The sequence below is a fragment of the Penaeus vannamei genome, chromosome 1, assembly GCF_042767895.1.
Source record: "Penaeus vannamei isolate JL-2024 chromosome 1, ASM4276789v1, whole genome shotgun sequence".
In the NCBI taxonomy this organism is placed as follows: domain Eukaryota; kingdom Metazoa; phylum Arthropoda; class Malacostraca; order Decapoda; family Penaeidae; genus Penaeus; species Penaeus vannamei.
Window position 1 is genome coordinate 16,444,445 of NC_091549.1, and position 22,500 is coordinate 16,466,944.

The window sequence follows — 22,500 nt, forward strand, 5'->3', positions numbered from 1 at the left end:
AGTGAGTGTGAGTGTGAGAGTGAGTGTAAGTGTGAGAGTGAGCCTGAGAGTAAGAGTGAGGCTGAGAGTGAGAGTGAGTGTGAGCGTGAGAGTGAGCCTGAGTGTGAGAGTGAGTGTGAGCGTGAGCGTGAGCGTGAGTGTGAGCGTGAGTGTGAGAGTGAGCGTGAGTGTGAGAGTGAGCGTGAGTGTGAGAGTGAGCGTGAGTGTGAGAGTGAGCGTGAGTGTGAGAGTGAGCGTGAGTGTGAGAGTGAGCGTGAGTGTGAGAGTGAGCGTGAGTGTGAGAGTGAGTGTGAGAGTGAGTGTGAGAGTGAGAGTGAGAGTGAGTGTGAGTGTGAGAGTGAGAGTGAGAGTGAGAGTGAGAGTGAGCGAGCGTGAGAGAGGGAGATACAGAAAAACCGACAGGGGCAACTGGATCTGCAAGAGAGGCTGTGTGATATTGTATATGGTGCAGACTGAATTTCATTTGCTTAATGGTCCCTCCGCGAAGAGGGTTTATGATGCGCCAGAGAAGCGTCAACCACATCAGGTACAACAGGAGGATGTGGCGGGTGGTTCCTACATACCTCATGGCTTTGTATTGGTTCCTTTGGTTTCTGGAGTTTTAAGACTGTTTTATGATAGGCAGGCGGGGGTGGCGGGAGGGGGATAGCCTTGTGTGTAGTGAGCTCTTGTCTATTGGTAGATAAGATTGTGATTATACACTAGTTGTGTGTGATTTTAGATTTACTGCTTGATGTTTACTTGATGTTCACTTCAGGCAAGTACTTGCTTAGTGTGTGAATTTTCTCCCAGTCTTAAGCCTCTAGACTACATGAGAATGATTTAGAATAAGCTAAGATGCAAATTGACTTAAATGTGATGCCAGGTCTGTCATCCTAATAAGAAATGTAAGCAATGTATTTTAAGAAATGACAACTGATACATTTTTAAGTGCAAAAGTGTGCATGGTAACTTTCTGCATGTGTAGTGCATTTCCATGAAAGTATTTTCAGTTGGTCAATACATAAAGATAATGGTATATATCTGTATGAAGGCAGATTCACAGCGGGAGCGAAGTTACGCTACTTGCGAGATGCGAAGCTACGTGGCCTTCAATCGCCTCGGTGTATTTTCATTACCGGTTACGAAGCTACTCATGTTAGCTACTTCGCGCGCATGGCTTGATCAGTCGCCGGGCGGCCAATCTTTAAAATCAGTTGTGTAGCGCATACTCGCTTTAGTATTTAGAGAATTACACGGGGGCGGGGACCCAGGTGAGAGTCGTCTTATATTGCAAGTCCTCTACAATCCGGGAGATATTTTGAAATAGTGTTTGGATTTTTCTTTAACGTCTTCCAAGTCTTGAATTAAATGATGATATTAACCAAACGTTGTCTTAACCAAATTGATCTCGTGGACCCATTTCCTTGCTTTCTTTTTTTAACTCAGTGCTAGAGTTAGCATTTATAGTTGTTATTCTTCCTCCTCCTCAAAAAACAACGGAGTGATGTGATGCTTGTTTGAGGAAAGAGCCCGTCGGCATCTTTTCCAGTGTGAACATTCGCGGAGCTTCCTCTGCCCGCCGCATCGCGTGCGTAGCGGAGTTTCGCTCCCGGTGCGAATCCGCCTTTATGCATTTTTGTGTGTTGTTAGAAATGAGTAAAGGAAGAGAGCAAAAGAGGGAAATGGTTCACCAAATAGATGTGATGTAGTGCACACACACATATATATATATGTGTGTGTGTGTGTGTGTGTGTGTGTGTGTGTGTGTGTGTGTGTGTGTGTGTGTGTGTGTGTGTGTGTGTGTGTGTGTGTGTGTGTGTGTAATAAATAGGTATATATATATTTATATATATATTTATATATATATTTATATATAATATATATAGACATACGTATATATAAATATATATAGACATACATATATATAAATATATATAGACATGCATATATATATATATATATATATATATATATATATATATATATATATATATATATGTATGTCTATATATATTTATATATATGTATGTCTATATATATTTATATATATGTATGTCTATATATATTTATATATATGTATGTCTATATATATTTATATATATGTATGTCTATATATATTTATATATATGTATGTCTATATATATTTATATATATTTATATATATGTATGTCTATATATATATATATATATATATATATATATATATATATATATATATATATATATATATATATATATATATAGTATTTGTATGTATATGTATATGTATATATGTATGTGTGTGCTTTTGATCCTGTGTATTATACCATGATATCTGTTCAGTTACTTTGTTAATTTTGTTTATAGTTACATTAACCCAATGCTGATAGGAAAACGTTGCCTTCACTTTAGTATTGTTATGGCTCTGGTTAAGTCAATTAGTAGATCTTGTGACCTCACATTTTCTTGAAATATTGGGAAAACACTCTTTTGTTATTTTACTAATGCAATCAATATTGACACTTATTTTTGTTATGAACATTATAATTACTATATTGTTATTGTCATTACTAACAGCAATATTAGATACTAAAAAATATGATTGGAAATAAAGGAAAAAGGTAAACAGGTGAGGCAGGTAGTTCTCATAATTTGCTCATTGCTGAGTTTGTACTTATGGAGCCATCTATGAGTAAAAACAGTTACTAAATTAAACACACAGTGGGCATGGCATGTACACACATGCCATACCTGGTGGCAAGTTTAAAGCATATTGCACTCAAAATATTGGACATCACAAGAAAATTTTAGTGATATTGTGTATGAGGCTATGATTTAGGACACTTAAAGATTGTAAATTAATGCATAATATTTGTTGTGTTATTTATTTTGTTTCCAGTTTCATTAAAAGTATATTGAATTTAATATATTCGAGAGGAAGTACTGACGATGAAATATAGATGAGGTCATAATGTAGCACACTTTTAATTTGCAGGTACCAGCAAGCCATCATCCAATGGCGGGTCTTACTCCAGCAATGGCGGAGGCGGAGGGAGCTTGGGCAGCGGAGGTGGGATGATGAATGGAGGCGCCCCACAGCTGGGTGGACTCTTCACGGGGGGAATGCCAAAGCTTAAGCCAACTGGGCGGGGAATTGGTGCACACAGTTCTTGTAAGTATTAATCTTGTGTTATGGTCTTTGGGTGGGATTGGTTTGTTTTGAGGATTATCTCATGTTCTGCTTGTATGACATGTGAGATGCTATAGGAAAAACAATTAGAAAAAAAAGTGATGCTTGTGAAACATTAGAGACTTCTGTTAAGGCTGCTTATATTGTTTTTTCTGTAAATGAAGGAGGTAATATTTGCAAGGTAAAATATGCTCAGACAAGATCAAGAAGAGATTTATCATTGGTATTAACTAATGTATTTTGTTGTAACACCTGTGACAAGTTTAAAGTAATTATGATGAATTCTTCACTATATTCCAAAGCAGACATGGTGATTTTTACACTGTAATTCAAAACAGTTATGGTGAATATAGATAGATCCAGAAGTGCTTAGTCACCAGGGAGTCAGCTGCTCAAATGTTTACCATTTTCCTTGATTTCTGGAAACATTTCATTATATTTTATATTGCTAAGGAACAGCTTTATGAAAGAAATAAAAGTTCTCCATGTAAGATCAAGAAAGGGTAAATCAAAGGAGGTCAAGCAGCCAACTGATTGATTCCTTGGTGGTGGAGCACTTGTGGAGCCAGCAGTGTATGAAAATATTTCTAAATATGAACTACAATGAATTTTACATGTTAAAAGCAACTCTGGGGTAATTTTAGAATTAATAAGCCCAAAAGTTGATTTTTGCATTGTTTACTCTTGTCGAGAGTGCCATTAGTTTACATATGGAAACTTCACATCCAATTTTGAAAATTCAACTTAGTTTCAGATTTATTACCTTTAACAAATTGATGCACAAAAACTAAGTCAAGGGAATTCTAAGAATTTGCTAAAGATTGAAGTTTTGATTTTTTTTAAATCTAGTTTTTTTTTAGGGAAAATAAACTTTTTGAGTTTTGATGATAGTTGCAAGTTCTTGAGAATTTGCAGATGGGAAGAAATAAAGTTTTGAGTGATAAGTCTACAAAATTATTTAAACTGCCTACTGAAGTTGTATGTTCATTTGTACATTTGTTTAAGGGAGATACATTACAGTATTTTATTTTTTGATTACGTGTATTTTCTGTGTGCAAACAGGCTTAGGTATATGATTTTTTCTGTCTTTTTTTCTTCCTTACATTCTTCTTTATAAATCACCATCTATTGTTCATATGCTTTGATATCTGTTACAAGAACATTCTTTTGGCATTTATGAATTGATTTTGTCTCACATGTAACAGTATGTTAAGACCACCAATCAGTTTACCCTCAACCCCCATCACATATCAATCATATGGCCCAAAATACGGACATTAGGCTTATGTGAGCGGCTGCTCTAATGGGTGAGCGACTCCTAGGCTGGGTACAAATGAACACATGTATGTGGTGATATGACTATGCCTCCCTATTGCAATGTTATTTTCTCTTTTTATGGATATGTGTTTTTAGCTTTTTTTCATTCTTCAGCGTCCATATTTTTCATTTGATTTGCTGTATCCAAATGGTAGTAGACTGTTTTCCTTGCATAGACTCCATATCATCTCTCAAGGTTGTCCTTAAATCTGTACAAGAAGAATAACAATGAATAGCACTTTGTTATTTGTGTCAGTTAATTTTTTTCCCGTAATATTCAGTTTTCTGTAGTACAACCTGCGCTGTTATGGCTCACGGACACTATATTCCACATTCGTTTACCAATGGGAATAATGCAAAAGCTCCTTTCTAAATGTCATATTAGTCCAGTCACCCACCAAGAGGTTTATGCACTCATGGCAAGTCTTTCACTTCATCTCGGCCTTTACCCGAAACCTTCATGATGGCAAGTTGGTGTCACCCTGGCCCACAGTCAGGTTTTCCCATGATGGCTTGTTCAGGTCACCTGCCCCTCAAGCCTAATATTTTCATAATGTGATGGTCATGTCATCCAGATTGTAGGTGATAGAATGATATGGGATACATGAGTTGACACCTGATCAGTTTGAAGGGTGCTGAGATGACAGCACTATGGCTTATTGGCATGGGTGCTTACAGACATGAAGGTGGAAATATTAACCTCATTTTCTCGATATAGTATTTGCAGTGGTGAGGTGCCTTCAGAAGATGGCACTTTAATTCTAAATTCTAAATAGTAATGATATTTCTTCTTCCATTTCAGCTGGAGGCAGAAGTGCTCCCTTATTACCTCCAGGGAGAAAACCAGCTCCCAGCATTCCTGATCATGATGTGTCTGGTGACTCAGAGCAGGCGACTGACAACAGTAGTATACCACCTAGTCCTAAGGTTTGATGGATTTCCCTTGAATGTTATTCTTATTTCTTTTTACTGGGTCCTTTGACAAAAACAGCTGTTCCTCTGTTTTCAAGAAGAATATCAAGAAGTATGTGACATTAAATATCTGAATAGAAATGCATTTGTTACAAAAAATAGATATGTTGGCATAGGCCAGTCCAGAAACAAACTTCATTATTAGATTGATGAATTGAATGATGAATATGAAATTAAAGTAAGAAGCAAGTATAGATTTATTAGGAATAGAGAAATAGCTGTAAACCCATCAGTAATTTTGTTGAAACAAATTGCTGTTTGTAAGATTATGCATAATATGCAAATGATTAATGTAATAGGGTATATATTTACTGCTAGCACTTACCTGTAACAGTACAAGCTTTGCTAAAAAGTACAGGAGTTCAAGTAGTCAATGAGTGTGTAGTCAAAGCAAGAATTGACTCCAGTTATTCTTGCAGCCCAGTAGTAAGAGTAGTCCAGCCCCACCTCCTCCCCCTGCATCGAGAAAACCTAACTTTTCAAATGATCGGCAAGCAAGGGGACCCCTGCCGGAACCCCCCAACCCTGCCAATAAGCCTTCATCCCTAAAGCCTTCACCGGTAAGTTTTGGAGCCCGAGTCTTCAGAAGCACTATTATGTATTAGTCCTAAATACTTGAATTTGATTTTGATACTTTTGCCTTTGCTGTTTACAATTTACGAAGAATTGCAAAACATACCTTGCTAGATTATTGATTTCATGATATAGTTGATGTAGGCAGAATTGCCTAAATAAGACCTGAACCCATATCTATTGACTTTTGTAGGAGAATACTCAGTGCCAGAGACTGTAATTGTGTAAAAGTATAAGATATTAGAGTGGCAAGTGTGAAAAGTGCAATTTAGATTGAAAATGGGTGTGAATGTGGGTGTGTATGAGAGTGTATGTATAGTGTATGTGTGAGTGAAATAGTGTTTGTGTAATATGAGAGTGAGTGAGTGAGTGAATGAGTGAATGAGTGAGTGAGTGAGTGAGTGAGTGAGTGAGTGAGTGAGAGAATGTGAGAGTGAGAGAGAATGTGAGAGTGAGAGAGAATGTGAGAGTGAGAGAGAATGCGAGAGTGAGAGAGAATGCGAGAGTGAGAGAGAATGCGAGAGTGAGAGAGAATGTGAGAGTGAGAGAGAATGTGAGAGTGAGAGAGAATGTGAGAGTGAGAGAGAATGTGAGAGTGAGAGAGAATGTGAGAGTGAGAGAGAATGTGAGTGATTGAGAGAGAGTGATTGAGAGAGAAAAAGAGTGTGGGTGTGGGTGTGGGTGGGTGGGTGAGTGAGGAAGAGGGTGCATCAGAGTGTGACTTGTGTGATGCATGTGTGTGTGTGTATGGATTAGATATCTTTTAGTACTCCCTCCCCTTTAGCCTTGATTAGATGTTGGGAGGTACATTCCATGTTTATTAATGCTGTTCTCTACCATTGGCTTTATATTTGATCCAGCAGGATGTGATACCAACATCAGCTCCTCCCAAAGCTGGTCATCCAACCCTACCAAGTAAACCAAATTTAGTGATTAAACCAAGTGTTGGAAACAAGCCAGCGCCTCCTAAACCCCCTAGCTCAGTAAAACCTTTACTACCGCCTAAGTTACCTGTAGCACAGGTAGGTACTGCTGGGTTTGTCTCATTTACTTGAACATTTGCTTCTCTCATGCATGCTAGATGTTAAAGTGTAATTTGCACAGACCAGCATATTTTCATTGAATTAATTTTTTATATGTTTGGGGTAATGATAAAGAAAGAAAGTGGTAGCTGGTCTCAGGGTCACAAATTAGTATTACATTTTTACTCACTGCAGTCAGCAGATAAACTAACTTGGTCCTCAGTGTGGATAACAGGTGAGAGGTAAAGAATAAAGAATGCCTGGTAATGCATCAGTGTAGAAAAAGATATGAATGAGAATTGATATCTTGTAAAGATATGATTGGAACATGTCAAATGCACCTCTTGTGCTGTGAAGTTAATCACTTATTCATATTTGTTTTCTACATTTTACAATGAACACCTTTAAATGCATCAATACAAGTACATGTTCTCAAGTAAGGTATTTCTGTCTCAGATATTTAGATATGCCCACATAATTACAAAATTTATAATTATGGTGGAATGTGTATATCCGTGACTTTTTGGACCATGCTTTTTTCGTAAACTAAGTAACATGATAGTAATTTCTGAAAAGGTAAAGGCCCATTTTTAGAATTGTTAAAAAAATCACCTTATTAACAACTTGAATCCAGTTGCATGGGTCATTATATAATGCCCAGCCTACATGCCACACACCTTGCAGTGTGTGTGGCATGTAGGCTGGGCACACACAACACTTGTGTGTGGTTACAAGACTCTATGCTTCCCCTTGTAAAAGTTAGTTTGCATAAATGTTTTTAGCTTTTTTGCCAGTTTTCAATGGCCATGTGTGTCTTTTGCTTTGCTTTATCCTGAAAGATTGTAATATTCAAGTTTGTGTCACCCGAGTCAGTGACTACTTTATAGTCTTATCCTTTATGTTGCACTGTGTGGGAATAGAATGAGGAGAATAATCTAAGCTAGTGATTTATGCTTTGACCCAGAAATTGGGATAAGCACATCAATGTCTGCAATTCCAGGTACTGATTTGACATTTTGTTAGTGTTAATTTTATAGATTTTTTTTTTAGAAGTTTGAACCTGATTAATGCAAATTAATGAATTGACCCTATTATAGTTAATCAAAAATAGTGATTAGTTATTAAGTAAATCTCTTTTATTTTTCAATGATTTTCATTACAAATTCAGAAAAATATACATGCAGCTTGTATGTATGGGTTAAACCCCTCAGTAACGGGTATGGCTATAGCCATCATGACATAATCGTATTATGTGTATATACATCATATCTCATTGGATGTACTCAAACAGAAACCCTTCCAAATAGACTAAACTGTTGTGTGATAATTATGTCACTGAAAATTCAGGCCCCATCATGATAGGGTTACTAAAGTGTCATTTGGGTTATAGACAAAAAGTGTAAAGGTTGATGCAAGTAGATAAGAAATTAGAAAATCACCTTACAGTATTTACATAACCCACTTGTGACAGTACATTTAGAGGGCGATAATGCCCGTTTCTGGGTGGTATCAAAATTGGCTTGTGGGCCAGGCCAGGAACCTGCCCGTGCACTACCTGCCTCAGGCGGCAAAATCAGAGTGCAAGCTCCGATCTAGCGTCGCACTGGTGGGACAACTGGCCATTATCTGTATTCCAGGCATCACATATGTGTAATGCCCAGTGCAAGTGCGTTAAAACTAGTTGTTTATTTGGGTCTGTTGGAAATCTGTATGGGCACTGGTAATAATAATTAGTTGTGAATTTGGTAGTCAGTGGTACAGTCATGAGAGCTTACTTTATTTAACATATTACTGAATAAGTGTTTAGACATTTTTACAAGAGAATGAGTTGGTACTTTTTTTGAATTTAACATTTTACAATATGTTACAGCCTAATGGGAACACTCCAGTGAGTAGACCTGCATCGAGGACAAGTAGCATGAAGGAATACAGAAGTACAAGTGAAATGGATTTCTCAGACCATAATGAGTATTCTAAGGAAGACATGTTATCGCCAAGTATGGCACGGACCCTGCCAGCTCATCACCACAAGCAAGCTCCCGGTGGACCACCCTTTGGCCATGGCTCCAATCGCTCCGTGACAGTTGGCCGAGTGTCAGGCTCAAACATTGTCAGATCCATGACACGGGCACCAGCAGAGCGACCGCCACCCCCACCCAGTAGACCAAGCGTACCCGCACCTCCGCCTCCAAACCAGCCACCTCCACCACCGCCTCACCGGCAAGGACCTCCTCCCCCACCCACTGCAAAGCCTGAGGTAGTGTTCTTGAGCTGTCTGGAAAAGCTTCATATCATATGATAATCTTAATCATATTACTGTAAAGAATTTGATATGGTAAGGTTAATGTGAGTTGTCTTTGTAGTATGTGGGATTGTTATTTTAACTCAGCACAGTATTAGGATTTATTGTATATTTAATTGAAAATCACCACTTTGGTTAAAAAGGCCTCTAGAAATTGGTTCATTGTGTAATGGAATGTCCTGTGAACTTGGGCAAATTTAGATATTTCAATCTGTTTCTTCAGGTGCATATTTTAATCATATGCACTGACAGCAAAATGATTTTTATAGTTTATCTTGTAATTAATGCTGATTCTGTATATTTCAAAAGTCACTGGGTGTTAAATTTCTTGAAGAATCCTTGACCTATCTGAAGTCTTGATATACAAATATGATATCAGTGATCTGTTCTGTAAACAAGGAATCCAAGACCATGAACCCAATCTTCCCATATCGCAAGACTATGTGTAGTTGGTTCTACAAGGACTCAGTTACCAAGGAGTTGGTTATTAGTCCTACCTATCTCATGGTTATCCTCTTTCGTGATTTTTGGAATACTTTTGTAGTATTTTATTGTCTTTAATGTTGTTAATATTTTAATAACAATTTGATAATCATAAAATCAGTAAGAATAATAACAATATAAATATAGAAATTATTAGAAAGAAAAACACATTTTTCTGATAGGCTCCTTGGTAGCTGAACAGATGTAAAACTCTCTATATGTAACAACTCTCAAAAAATACTGAGAAGAATATAGAAATCCACAATCATGGGTTGATCATGAAGTTGATGTATCAGTGTGTGATTATGAAATTTGAATATATAAATTACAGGTATCCAGATGGTAGTATTATGTAACATTGTGACAAGTGAGAATGTTGATTTGTGATATATACGGAGTATGATATTTCAAATTATCAAGAAATATAGAAAATTGCAGAACTGTAATATAATTATGTTCATATATATTATTATCTTTTTTGTTTCAGCCTCCAAGCATAGCACCCCCTCCACCACCTCCAAATAGATTTCAGTCAGCGCGCCCTTCAGGTAAGCACATTGCGACCCAGTTTTGCACGCTCCCTCCGAGGCTTTCTCGTGACTCTTCGTATGCTTATTCTCTCGAAGCATCTACTTACAGACCCTCCTCCCGGGCTCTGACAATAGATGTTCCAGACTATGATTTAAGTGATGAAGGGACAAGCAGATACTCTTGCACTCAGTCTGTTGATTGTGAAGCTTGTGAAGCTTGTGCCTTGGAGGGACAAGGGGAGCCATTGAACTATTGTCATGCATGTCAGGAAGAAGCCTCTCAGGAAACAGAGTGCCGTGAATGTAATGAATATGAGCTGAGTCGAGGGGCGGCAGTTGAACAAGATGGCCAGAAGGAAAAGAATGTCTCATGTTTTACAGCGTGTAAGCCCAAGACCAAGAAAGTAGGGCACGGAGGCAAAAATGCAAAGAAGGAGCTGAAGAGAAAAGAACCTGAATATGACAAAGAGAATCTTGAAGAAAGTCCCTAGTAGTTACACTCACTTTTTTTTTAGGTTTCACTTTTCCTTTGCTCTCATAAGAAAAAAGAGAGAAAAAAAAACAGTAAAGAATATATATACATAGGTAAAAGTAGGTGTAGATATGTAGCTAGACATAGAAAGTTGGGTGGTGATACTCATCAGTGCTATATGGATGTAATTATATTGATAGGTAGACGGATAGAGATAGATAGTTATGTATGGATAGATGGTTAGATGAATATTGTATATGTTAATGGTTGTAAATCTCGTATATTGTATGATGTTTGCATGATCTATTATATTTCATGAATATATTATGTGATGTATGAAAAGATAGATTTTTCTGTGAGATGTGTTTACTATAGGATATGCATACATCTGTATATAATATATATGATGTATATGTGAGTGTGAAAAAATACATTTGAAAGAAAAAATATTGGCCTATATAATGTATATATTCATTACCATAAATGCTTGTATACATATTTATGATAGATACATGAGTGTGTGTTTGCTAATGTTGAAATAAGAATTGTATAGAGAGACCTCCTTTCTTCAAGATAGGTGACTCTTCTGTCGGTTGTGCTTTTCGTGTCTTTAACTTTTTTCTGGCTTTGTTTTCTGGAATTATTCTTTCTTGTCTGGCATTAATTCATACTATTCACATCTTATTTACTCTTATGCATTCTTCATCATCCATGGGCCCAGCTTACGAGGCATACATGTTATATTGTGACCTCTATCGTGCATATCACAATATATTTTACTGTGAGTTTTTATTTTGTTAGTATCTTTTGTTTATTAGCTGGTATGTAGAGAAGTAGGTCAGATAGACTGCCTATTTTGATTCACAGTCAGTTCATTGCCAAAAAATTCAATTAGAGTAATGATGATACTAGTGCTCATGCACATAAAATTATTTCATTAGTGTTTGTCAGAGTAGTGTTGGTTAGAACTTGAATCTGTATTGTAATTCGTAATGCTGGAGGTCCACTATATGAATCTCTCTCTCTCTCTCTCTCTCTCTCTCTCTCTCTCTCTCTCTCTCTCTCTCTCTCTCTCTCTCTCTCTCTCTCTCTCTCTCTCTCTCTCTCTCTCTCTCTCTCTCTCTCTCTCCCCCCCTCTCTCTCTCCCCCTCTCTCTCTCCCCCTCTCTCTCTCCCCCTCTCTCTCTCCCCCTCTCTCTCTCCCCCTCTCTCTCTCCCCCTCTCTCTCTCCCCCTCTCTCCCTCTCTCCCTCTCTCTCTCTCCCTCTCTCTCTCTCTCTCTCTCTCCCTCTCTCTCCCTCTTTCCCTCTTTCCCCCCTCTATCCCTCTTTCCCTCTTTCCCTCTTTCCCTTTTTCCCTCTTTCCCTCTTTCTGTCTTTCCCTCTTCTTCCTTCAGCCTTTATGTACTTAACTGGCCTGAGCTTGGAAATATTTATGACCATGTGTGCAAGATTTTTTTTGATGAATAAGGAACCTTTATTATACTGTATTTAGGGAAAGTGATTCAATATGTGGAAATTGACATGACCATGATTGTTTATGATACTTAAAACTTTTCAGGTGGCGATTTTGAAAGCAAATTCCAGTTTCACGCGGCGCATACTTTCCCCTTGCCCCTCGTGTACCAGAACTGCACCAAGACGTACCCCAGCAGGAATGGTAAGAAAAGTGCACGCCCTAGAGAACAACCTCCTGAAGTTCCGCATGAAGTTGGGTCATTTAGGCCTTTGGTACCTGTGCCGCGGCCTCCTCCCTTGCTACAGTCTTATCATTCATCTGTCAGGCACCAGGCTTCTCATATAACCCTCAATTCTTCAGATTCCCATATTCGGCGTAGAGAAACAGAGATATAGTGTTTTTTCTTTTAGACTTTTCTTTATTTGATATTGCTTTTACTTCATGTAAAGCATAGAGTATATAGGGAACCTTTTCTTCTATTTCTTTCTTTTTTTCAGTATGCATTAACATTCAGTGTAAGTTATCAAATGTTCAGTCATCTTTTTCTTTGATTTTTTTTGTTTTTTGATAATGCATTTACATCGTAAACGCATTCAAATCTAGGTAGATGGAAGCATAGGTTTAGTGAACACAAAGCAGTTTCAGGATCCATTTGTGTCAATATACTTTCCAGTTTGTTGATCTTTGTTATACTCTTTTGCTTGAAAGTACTTAAACCTTGTGGATGCTGGAAGTGCATGTACACATGCAGTGTCCACTGTGGTTTGTTTTATTGATTTTGTTTGTGTACACATAGATGGTTCCACAAATGCTCTCATAGTCAGTTACCAAGCCTACCTAACCTTACTTCTTTATAAAGAAAAATGGTAAACTATTATTATTGGTAATGGTATTATGATGATACTGAAAATAACTAAAATAACTAATAACTAAGGTAACAGTAATAGAAATTGGATTTTTGTTTTTTGTTTTTTGAAAAGTTAAGGAATGGGGTAAACAGGTGAGGTCATGAGGTCAGGAACCTAATCCTTAGTGATTGTTTGCTTGTGGAGACATCCATGTTCAAATGAAATTAATAAAACAAAACTACAGTGGTCAGTGCATGTACCTGGTACCAGTGGGTTAAAGAAAGCTGACTTTCTTTTAGTTCCTGTGTAAATTTTACATTCCTAGTTTAAGGACTAGATTTATTGTGTATAGAGAACTAAGCATTAACAGTTCAGATTTTTTCAAATAGAATCATTATCTGTTAAAGTGGTTATAAATTATTTGTTTTAGTTTATAATTATTCACTATTTTTATGAGTTTCAAATACGAGTAGATTCACATAACAAATTTTAGTATCTGGTACTCTATAAAATAAGGAAGTTAAAGGATATCTGTTACAATGTTAAAGTTTTTATGTATATTTGAAAAATGTGGATGTATTAGAAAAAATAATATACTTAAATGTCAAGTCAAGCACAAGCAGATGAAACAAAAACTATGGTCAGATTTTATTTCAAGTAGATATTGTTACTGCATGCAATTTTATTTGCATATAGCTGCTTTGAATGACTTAGAAGGAACTTGAATTAAATGTATATAAGACAGAAAGTTAAATCAAATTGAAATACACAGAAGCGATAAAAATGATAACATTCCTAAACGCTCCTCTAAAGGCATTGCACTATTTCCAACAATCATACAGTTTAATGAAGTGAATATTACTGGTACTTTTAAGAGAGAATGCATTTCCATTAAAGGCCTCAGAGCCTAATATCCTTTTTCAGATATTCCTTTCTATCTTCATAGTTCATATTTACAACTACAAAGTGGTACATCTGAAGGCAAGAATTTGCATGTCCAGAGTGTCTTGTCTGTGTTATTAACCTTCTGCAGTTGAAGAAAAATATCTTGAGACTTTTAATAGATCAATTTAAGGAAAATACTTGAATTGTTATAGACAAAATAAACTTACTGAATGAACACAAGGGTTTGAACATTTGCAACTGAGCAGGAAGTCTATTCACATTCAGTAGAAACTTGCAACTTTTGGTATAGGAATTTGTATAAAGTAATTTCTGTTTATATTGCAGTCAAACTAATTACTTCTCAGCACATATATAAAAATGAGTTTAGACTAATAAATCAGCAGCACAACAAACACAAGACATTGGCATTTGAACATTTACTGTAGGTGTATAAAGCATTCAAATTTAAAAGCTTCATATGTAGCAGAACTTTTAAATAAGAATGGGAATACAGATGCTGAGAATGTTATTGTGTGCACACACAACTTTGAAAAAATGAGTGATATGCACAAGATTCAGGAGATTATAGCCCCACCTGTTAACCAATTTACTACCAGGAAAGGCTTTTAGCTAGGAATGACATCCAGACATACATAAACAGCACCCAAATTATGCCAGAAGATGAGAAGACCCTTTGGGAGAGCCAACCCCACAGGTTTGAAAGATGAGTATTGCTCTAAGGGATACAAAAAGATTATTGAACAAAGAATTGACAATTATGTGTCCTTACTTGTGAGGGGTATTTCTTGTGCTTTAAGAGTTTGTTTGATGTTCTTCTAACAAGGACGAGTGATTTGGATATATGGAAAAGCAAGGGAATTTAACACAAAAGATCCACATTGTATTGAAATACAAACCAGTTTTTGAGAACAGGGACATTGTAAGATCTTGGCAACAAGTTATGAATGGGTTCATCCATTTGAATTTTAACACATATGTTACGTGAGTAATTGTGGATTGGAGTATTAAATTTTTCCTCTTTTTCATGTATCTCTTGCTTTTTTTATGTGTAACTGTTTGTGTTTTTTTTGTGTGTTTGCTGTTACAGCTAAATTCCTCTTTTAAGATTTTAGACACTTTGGAAGGAAAATTAGATGTAAGGATGTTTTAGAGAAGTGAGACTGAGATTTAGGGTCAGAAAGGGAGAGGACAATGGTTAGGTGGGTAGGTCTAATCTGGTGGGCTGATAGTAAGGAGTGAGTGAGTAAGTGAGCAAGAGAGTTTAAGTGTAATTGTGAGTGCAAGTACGCATGTGTGTGTGTGTGAACTTGTCTGTCTTTGATTTAGAGGGAGGTGTGTATTAATCAGAAGATAGGGACAATTTCTTTGGTTGTTTTATGGTTTTATTTTTGGCATGGCTTTGTACTAGGTGTGATACTTTGGGAGAGATCTTCATACATGAATTGGTAATTTGAATATGGTAAAAATATGACTACAACAACTTTGTTTTTTCAAACTAATCTCATAGATCCATTGTTTGAATTGTTATCTTTCAGTTTAATGATAGTTATAGCATGTGTATAACCAACTGTATAGTGTTGACGAATACAGATGGGTTATCCTTTCTCATTATTTTCAATTGTATTAACACTATTTTCTTATTGAATGCAGATTTATGCATGCTAAATACCCAAGATTATTCAGAGTTAAAAAAGAGTAGGTGCAGGTGTGCGTAAATGTGTGTGCAATTGTGTATGGGCGTGTGTGTTTCTTGATGGAGGCTTAGAAATACCTCTGTAGGCTTCATTACCCAAACAAAGTTGACAAGTGGTTTGAATATGACTGCATAATATCTCAGTAATGTAGGGTATCCTTATAACAAAATGGGTTGAATCTTTTTTTTTTTTTTAAGAATATTTTTCTTAATCTTAGTGTTAGTAATGAAAGTGTTCTATATATGCATTACTCAGAATTTTTCATCCAGTTAGATATTTCTCTCTATCCCTCTCCTCCTCCGTTTGTCTCCTTCCCTCCATCCGTTCTTCCCTCCCTCCCTCCCTCCCTCCCTCCCTCCCTCCATCCGTTCTTCCCTCCCTCCCTCCCTCCCTCCCTCCCTCCCTCCCTCCCTCCTCCTCCCTCCCTCCCTCCCTCCCTCCCTCCCTCCCTCCCTCCCTCCCTCTCTCTCTCTCTCTCTCTCTCTCTCTCTCTCTCTCTCTCTCTCTCTCTCTCTCTCTCTCTCTCTCTCTCTCTCTCTCTCTCTCTTTCTCTTTCTTTCCTCTCTCTTTCTCTCCCCCTCTCTCTCCCTCTCTCCCTCTCTCCCTCACTACTCTCTCTCTCCCTCTCTCTCTCTCTCCCTCTCTCTACTCTCTCTCTCTCCCTCTCTCCTCTCTCCCTCTCTCCCTCTCCTCTCCCTCTCCCTCTCCCTCTCCCTCTCTCTCCTCTCTCTATCCCTCTCTCCTCCGTTTGTCTCCCCTTCCCTCCATCTAAACCCTTCCCTCCTCCCTCCCTCCCTCCCTCCCTCCCTCCCTCTCTCTCCCTCTCTCCCTCTCCCTCTCCCTCTCCCTCCCTCTCCTCTCTCCTCTCCCTCTCCCTCTCCCTCTCCTCTCTCTCTCTCTCTCTCTCTCTCTCTCTCTCTCTCTCTCTCTCTCTCTCTCTCTCTCTCTCTCTCTCTCTCTCTCTCTCTTTCTTTCTTTCCCCCTCTCCTCCCCTCTCCCTCTCCCTTTCCCTCCTCTCCCTCTCTCCCTCTCTCTCTCCTCTCCCTCCCTCCCTCTCCCTCTCCCTCTCCCTCCTCCTCTCCTTCCTCTCTCTCCCTTCCTCCCTCTCTCTCTCCCTCTCCCTCTCCATCTCCCTCTCTCTCTTTCTCTCTCCCTCTCTTCTCTCCCTCTCTCTCCTCTCTCTCCCTCTCTCTTCCTCCCTCTCTCTCTCTCCCTCTCTTCTCTCTCCCTCTCTCTCTCTCTCTCTCTCTCTCCTCTCTCTCTCTCTCTCTCTCTCTCTCTCTCTCTCTCTCTCTCTCTCTCTCTCTCTCTCTCTCTCTCTCTCTCTCTCTCTCTCCCTCTCTCTCTCCCTCTCTCTCTCTCTCTCTCTCTCTCTCTCTCTCTCTCTCTCTCTCTCTCTCTCCCTCTCTCTCTCTCTCTCTCTCTCTCTCTCTCTCTCTCTCTCTCTCTCTCTCTCTCTCTCTCTCTCTCCTCTCTCTCTCTCTCTCTCTCTCTCTCTCTCTCTCTCTCTCTCTCTCTCTCCCTCTCCCTCTCCCTCTCCCTCTCCCATACTCCCTCTCTCTCTCCCTCTCCCTCCGTCTCCCTGTTCCCTCTCACTCTGTCTCTCTCTCTCTCTCTCTCTCTCTCTCCCTCCCCCTCTCTCTCTCTCTCTCTCTCTCTCTCTCTCTCTCTCTCTCTCTCTCTCTCTCTCTCTCTCTCTCTCCTCTCTCTCTCTCTCTCTCTCCTCCCTCCCTCTCTTCTCCCCCTCCCATCTCTCTCCCTCCCCTCCCTCCTCTCTCCCTCCCTCTCTACCTACTCTCACTCTCTTTCTCTTTCTCTTTCTTTCTCCCCTCCCTCTCCCTCTCTCCCTTTCTGCCCCCCTTCCCCTCCCTTCCTCCCTCCTTCCCTCCCTTTCTTTTTTCCTTCCTTCCTTCCTTCAGTTTGGTAAAGATATTTCCTGTTTGTTGTTGTACCAGAATGTATTCTATACAACTGTGATTCAGACTATGGGTTTCTTAGAATACAGATTTACCCAATTATGGTTCTATGTTATATATGTTTATCTTCTTTTGTTTTATATATATATGTCAGACATTTGTTGCCTTAAGTCTTTGAGTGATATTAGCTCATATTAGCTTCTGATTTCTTTGTTTTGTTATGCTGTGTACTGTAAATAGAATTGAGAGTATATATGTACTGATTTCTTTACAGCCAAACCTGCCAGTCAGCGCCGCGCCCCACCTCCTCCTCCGGGACCTCACCCTTCATCAGTTTCCATAAGCAATACATCCTCACAGTCCTCATTGCATCGTTTCCCAACCAATACCCACACTTCTCCTCCTCCACCTCCACCTCATGCTCCTCTTCATCTACAAGTTGGTGCAAAAATGTATGGAACAGAGGCTTCACACTGCTAGGATATGCTTGTCTTGTCAACAATATGGGCCAGTGTACTGCAAAGCCATTCTGTCTGTGAATTGTTGAATGTCATTCTTTTGTTTGATGTTTTTTTATTTTTGTCTGTCTATTTTGTCTGGTGTCTTCTGACCTATTCAAAATACAATTGACATGATTGGGAAAATTAATGAATATTTATGATGATACATTTGAAATTAAAAATGTGACAGATGGGAGGTTTGCTTCTCTGGGATATGTGAATTAATAAGCCAAAGCTAATAGTAGTCCAAAATGGATAAGAACATTATATGGTGAAGGGTTGATTTTGTGCTGTACTGACAGTGGTATTCCATGTGAAGTTTCTGACAAGAAAGCCTGATTCTCTATTGTTGCATTGAATTTTTTAGGCCAAATTTTCATAAGATAAATGACTTGGATCACACTGGCACTGTATGTGTAACAAGAGAACTGCAAAAAGTGCCTTCTGTACATTTTGTCTTCAGAATTTTTCCACTTAAACAGTGTTTAGGACCCACTTGTTGATATTGACCACATGTGATTAATGTGATAAAAACACAACTGTTAGATGGAAGGTAATGGGGTTGCATAAATGTTCATGAGTATGCGGCAGCAGATATTTGAATATAAACTGGACCCCACTGCTTAAGAGTGTGCAATATTTTCCGAGAGCAGAATGACCTTTTAGCTGGATAATCATCAGGGAAAGTATCCAGAAAAGGGACTTCCTAAACCTTTTACCCGAGTGCCAAGCTTCAGGTTACTCCTGTCTATTATTGTAAATATTGTTGATGTTCATACAAAATATCTGCTCATATTTGGTAAGTCTTTGGAATGTTATGCCAAAAAAAAAAAAAAAAGGAAAAAAAAAAGGTAGATGAGTACAAGGTTATCAAAAAGAAAAAAAAAGTTTTTATTAGTAAGGTCTGGCTCCCACTAATTTATATTTTATGTATATTTTTTATGATTATTATTGGCATTTACTATTATTATTATTATTTTTATTATTATTATTATTATTTGTTTAGTTTTTACTTTTGTTTTAGTGCTACTATTATTATGATCATAATCATTATCATTTGTCATTTTCAGAATCATTCATAACTGCATTCATCATTGTCATTACACGTAATTAGTGGTATTTTGGTATCATTTTCATCTTCAAAATTTAGATCCTCGTAAATTTGGTCATCTGTATTTTTTAGCATTTTATATTAAAGCAAGTAATCAAATTATCATGTTAATGTAATTAGAGGAAATAAAGTAATCATTGTGCCATGAAGTGTGATTTTGAAGATAAGATAGCATGTATGAATATTTTTAATTTGCATTAATGATATTCATGACTAACTTTATTAATTATGAGTATTTGGTTTAGATCTAATAATTTTCTCATGAGATTGCTAAAGCCTTCATATAATGAAAATGTCTCCTTTATTGCTACGGAAACCAATTTTCTTTTAGTTATCATCTTATAGATATTTGAAAAATCTTCTCACATTCCTTTTTATTATGCCAGGCATTTAAGATTTTTATTTTTTATTTTTTATTTTTTATTCATTTATTTTTTTGTTTACCTTATTATTATTATTATTATTATTATTATTATTATTATTATTATTATTATTATTATTATTATTATCTTTTATTTATTTATTTATTTATTTTTTTACCAGTTTAATTTTTATGCTTCTTATTGAATATTTTTTGAGATGAGCTCTGTGATGTTCAGAACATATCATATCTTTTGGTAATGCTGTGCTCACCAATGATCGTAAAATGGAGGTTTATGATTTGGCAAGATCAGCATAGAGTGCTTGGCTGGTTGCATGCTCTGTACACACCGTCCATAACCATTTTCTGCAAGGTGTTCCAGGCGCACCAGTGCCTTTCTTGCGTAGTAAGAGGACAACTACATCAGTATGTGGGATGTCGCTTCTTGCTGCCTCAAGTTGGCCTGGAACTTCTTCACGAGCCACTCCCTCATTGCATGCACCAGTCTGCCTGCAGCGTTCCTTGGGGCTGCATTCCCTGGTCTACCAAGTGATCCCTATGAGCAACATTTATGATCCACAATAGTGATACTTCTCTTATGTTCCCGACAGATATATAAGTATAGGAAGATATTAAAAAAAAAAATTTGCCATTTTAGATATAAGTTGAATTTTGTTTGTACACTTCACTTATTATTATCCTTGTTTGGAATTGTAACCATTAATCCTCTTGTATTTATTATATATCGACTCGTTTGTAACTGGAAGATCTTGAGTTCCGCAGCTTTATTTAGCCGACTCATGTTTTTTTACACTCTAGTCGCACTCCTGGTGATCGCTGCTGAGAGATGAGCACTTTCCTAAATGTCTGGCCAGTTGAAATGTTATGATGAAGTTATAATGAGGAAGAAATTAATGTTTTTTTCTGAGTTGTAATTCTCATAAGAAGTTTTTTATATGCAAATTGGGACATCATTTGCAACCATGGATTTTGTTCATTCATTTAACGAAGAATATGTAGTGCATTATACTGTATGACAGTATTATAGGGGTTGTATAAGAAATAAGCAGTCTATCTGTAGGGACTGTTTAATTAATTAAACATTTTCACAAATGTACACAACATAAACTGTTCAGTGAAACCATATTTTATTTTAAAATATTAAATTTAAGGCCAATTTGGTTGGTGTTCATTTTTTGGAAGTGTGTGTGTGCGTGTGCGCGTGTGTGTGTGTTTGTGTGCGTGAATACAATTCTTTCCTCCTCTTCACATTTGTTGCTTTAACTTTTTTTTTGTTCTTAGTACCTATGGAAATGTTAATATTTCATTTTTTATTGTCTCTTTGGCACACACAAAGTTTAAACTGAGGATGAACACTGAGTATGATTTATGCATATAATGTAAAAATGTCTTTGGTTGATTAGTCACCTAATTTGTGTATATATATATTTACCTGTAGATTAGTATTTTATTGAGTTTCAAAGCTGTTTACTTTATACCCAGAACTTGGAATTTAATTAAAACTAAGTATCATCACATATGAAGTTTGATACTAAACACCATGGGTTAATTTGGTAATTTTTATATATTTATTTTTTTTATTATTATTATTTTAAATTTTCTTGCAGTGCATTGTATAAGGATGGATTACAAGATTTGATTAACATTGTGAACCATTACGAACAGTTCATGATCAACCTAAGGAAATAACAACTCTCTTTCAACTTACCATTGCAGAATACAGGGTTGGTATGTACGAAAAAATTAAATAGGGGTGCCAAAGTATTTTTGATACTTTCCAGCTAATTCAAAATTTTGGTGTGTTGTGGAATGCACACCTCACAGCCATGTCAGTAACTGCTCACCAATACTTGACACTCGTCATGCACCACATCTGTTTTGGATGCATGACATTTCAGGGGAGTTTACCTAAAAATAGGTTTGGATTTTGAAGAGCTTTTAATTACTTTTTTTTAAGTTTGCATTTTGAGATTTTATGATTAAGGGCACATCATTTTTACAATTATTGAGCATGACAGCAACCAAAGACATTAGATGACAATATTGAATTTAATTAGAAATGAGAATAGTGTCATAGATAAGCTTTTTGTGAGCAGTTATACTCATTTGAAGGTCAGAAGAAAATCCTTAAACATGCAAAAAAGATGGACATGAGACTAGGATAAAATCATTGTTACGAAGAGAAGAAATGCTCACCCGTTTCAAGGGAAAGCCGGGTAAATACCAGTATAGGCAGAAGAAAACGGGTCAAGTTCCTGTCTGACCTCTGACCCCGATTTCTATATTTCCATCTCTACTTGCAGTCACACACAGGTATTTTCACACACTGTAGATATTTACTTTTTTCTGTAAAGATTATTGTTCCCTTATCTTGATTATCTAGTCTTACCTTTTACATGATATTGTATGAAGAAAATTGAATCCTCTGATGTGAATTATAATTTTTTTTTCTTTTTTTGCTATAATGCTTTACAGTAAATGTGGTTTATTTAAAAATCAGGTTAATTTATCATACATTCATCCTATAGTATTTGTAATACAATTTCAATAACTTCTATTTTGCCAGATCAAAAATGTAAATAATTGTGTATATATTGCCTCTGGGTGTAGGTAAGAGCATCCATATATTAAAAAGTGTTATTATTGTGCTATATTCATAAATACAATACTAAATAATCCAGGACTGTGTTTTCATATCAATTTTACAAAACCCAAAATAATATTTCACAACTTTCAAATTATGAAATAAACTAAAAAAAAAAAATAATAAATAAATAAAAATATGGTAAAAAGTGCCTAGACATTGTAAGAACATAAAAAAACGGAAAATATATTTGAGAATAATTGAATTTTACCTGATTTATG

General features: G+C 36.9%; 1 protein-coding gene across 1 annotated transcript in view; it reads left to right on the plus strand.

The window, feature by feature from the left end:
• LOC113804427 (WAS/WASL-interacting protein family member 2) overlaps positions 1-22,315 on the plus strand; it is a 57,430-nt gene extending 35,115 nt beyond the window's left edge. Inside the window, exons 5-13 of the mRNA XM_070125281.1 lie at positions 2,957-3,133; positions 5,271-5,395; positions 5,860-6,000; positions 6,874-7,035; positions 8,906-9,292; positions 10,308-10,368; positions 12,381-12,479; positions 14,051-14,095; positions 17,917-22,315. Of these exons, the coding sequence (XP_069981382.1) occupies positions 2,957-3,133; positions 5,271-5,395; positions 5,860-6,000; positions 6,874-7,035; positions 8,906-9,292; positions 10,308-10,368; positions 12,381-12,479; positions 14,051-14,095; positions 17,917-18,122 (1,403 nt within the window). The 3' untranslated portion in view covers positions 18,123-22,315. The remainder of the gene's footprint in view (positions 1-2,956; positions 3,134-5,270; positions 5,396-5,859; positions 6,001-6,873; positions 7,036-8,905; positions 9,293-10,307; positions 10,369-12,380; positions 12,480-14,050; positions 14,096-17,916) is intronic.
• The last annotated feature ends 185 nt before the right edge of the window (positions 22,316-22,500 follow it).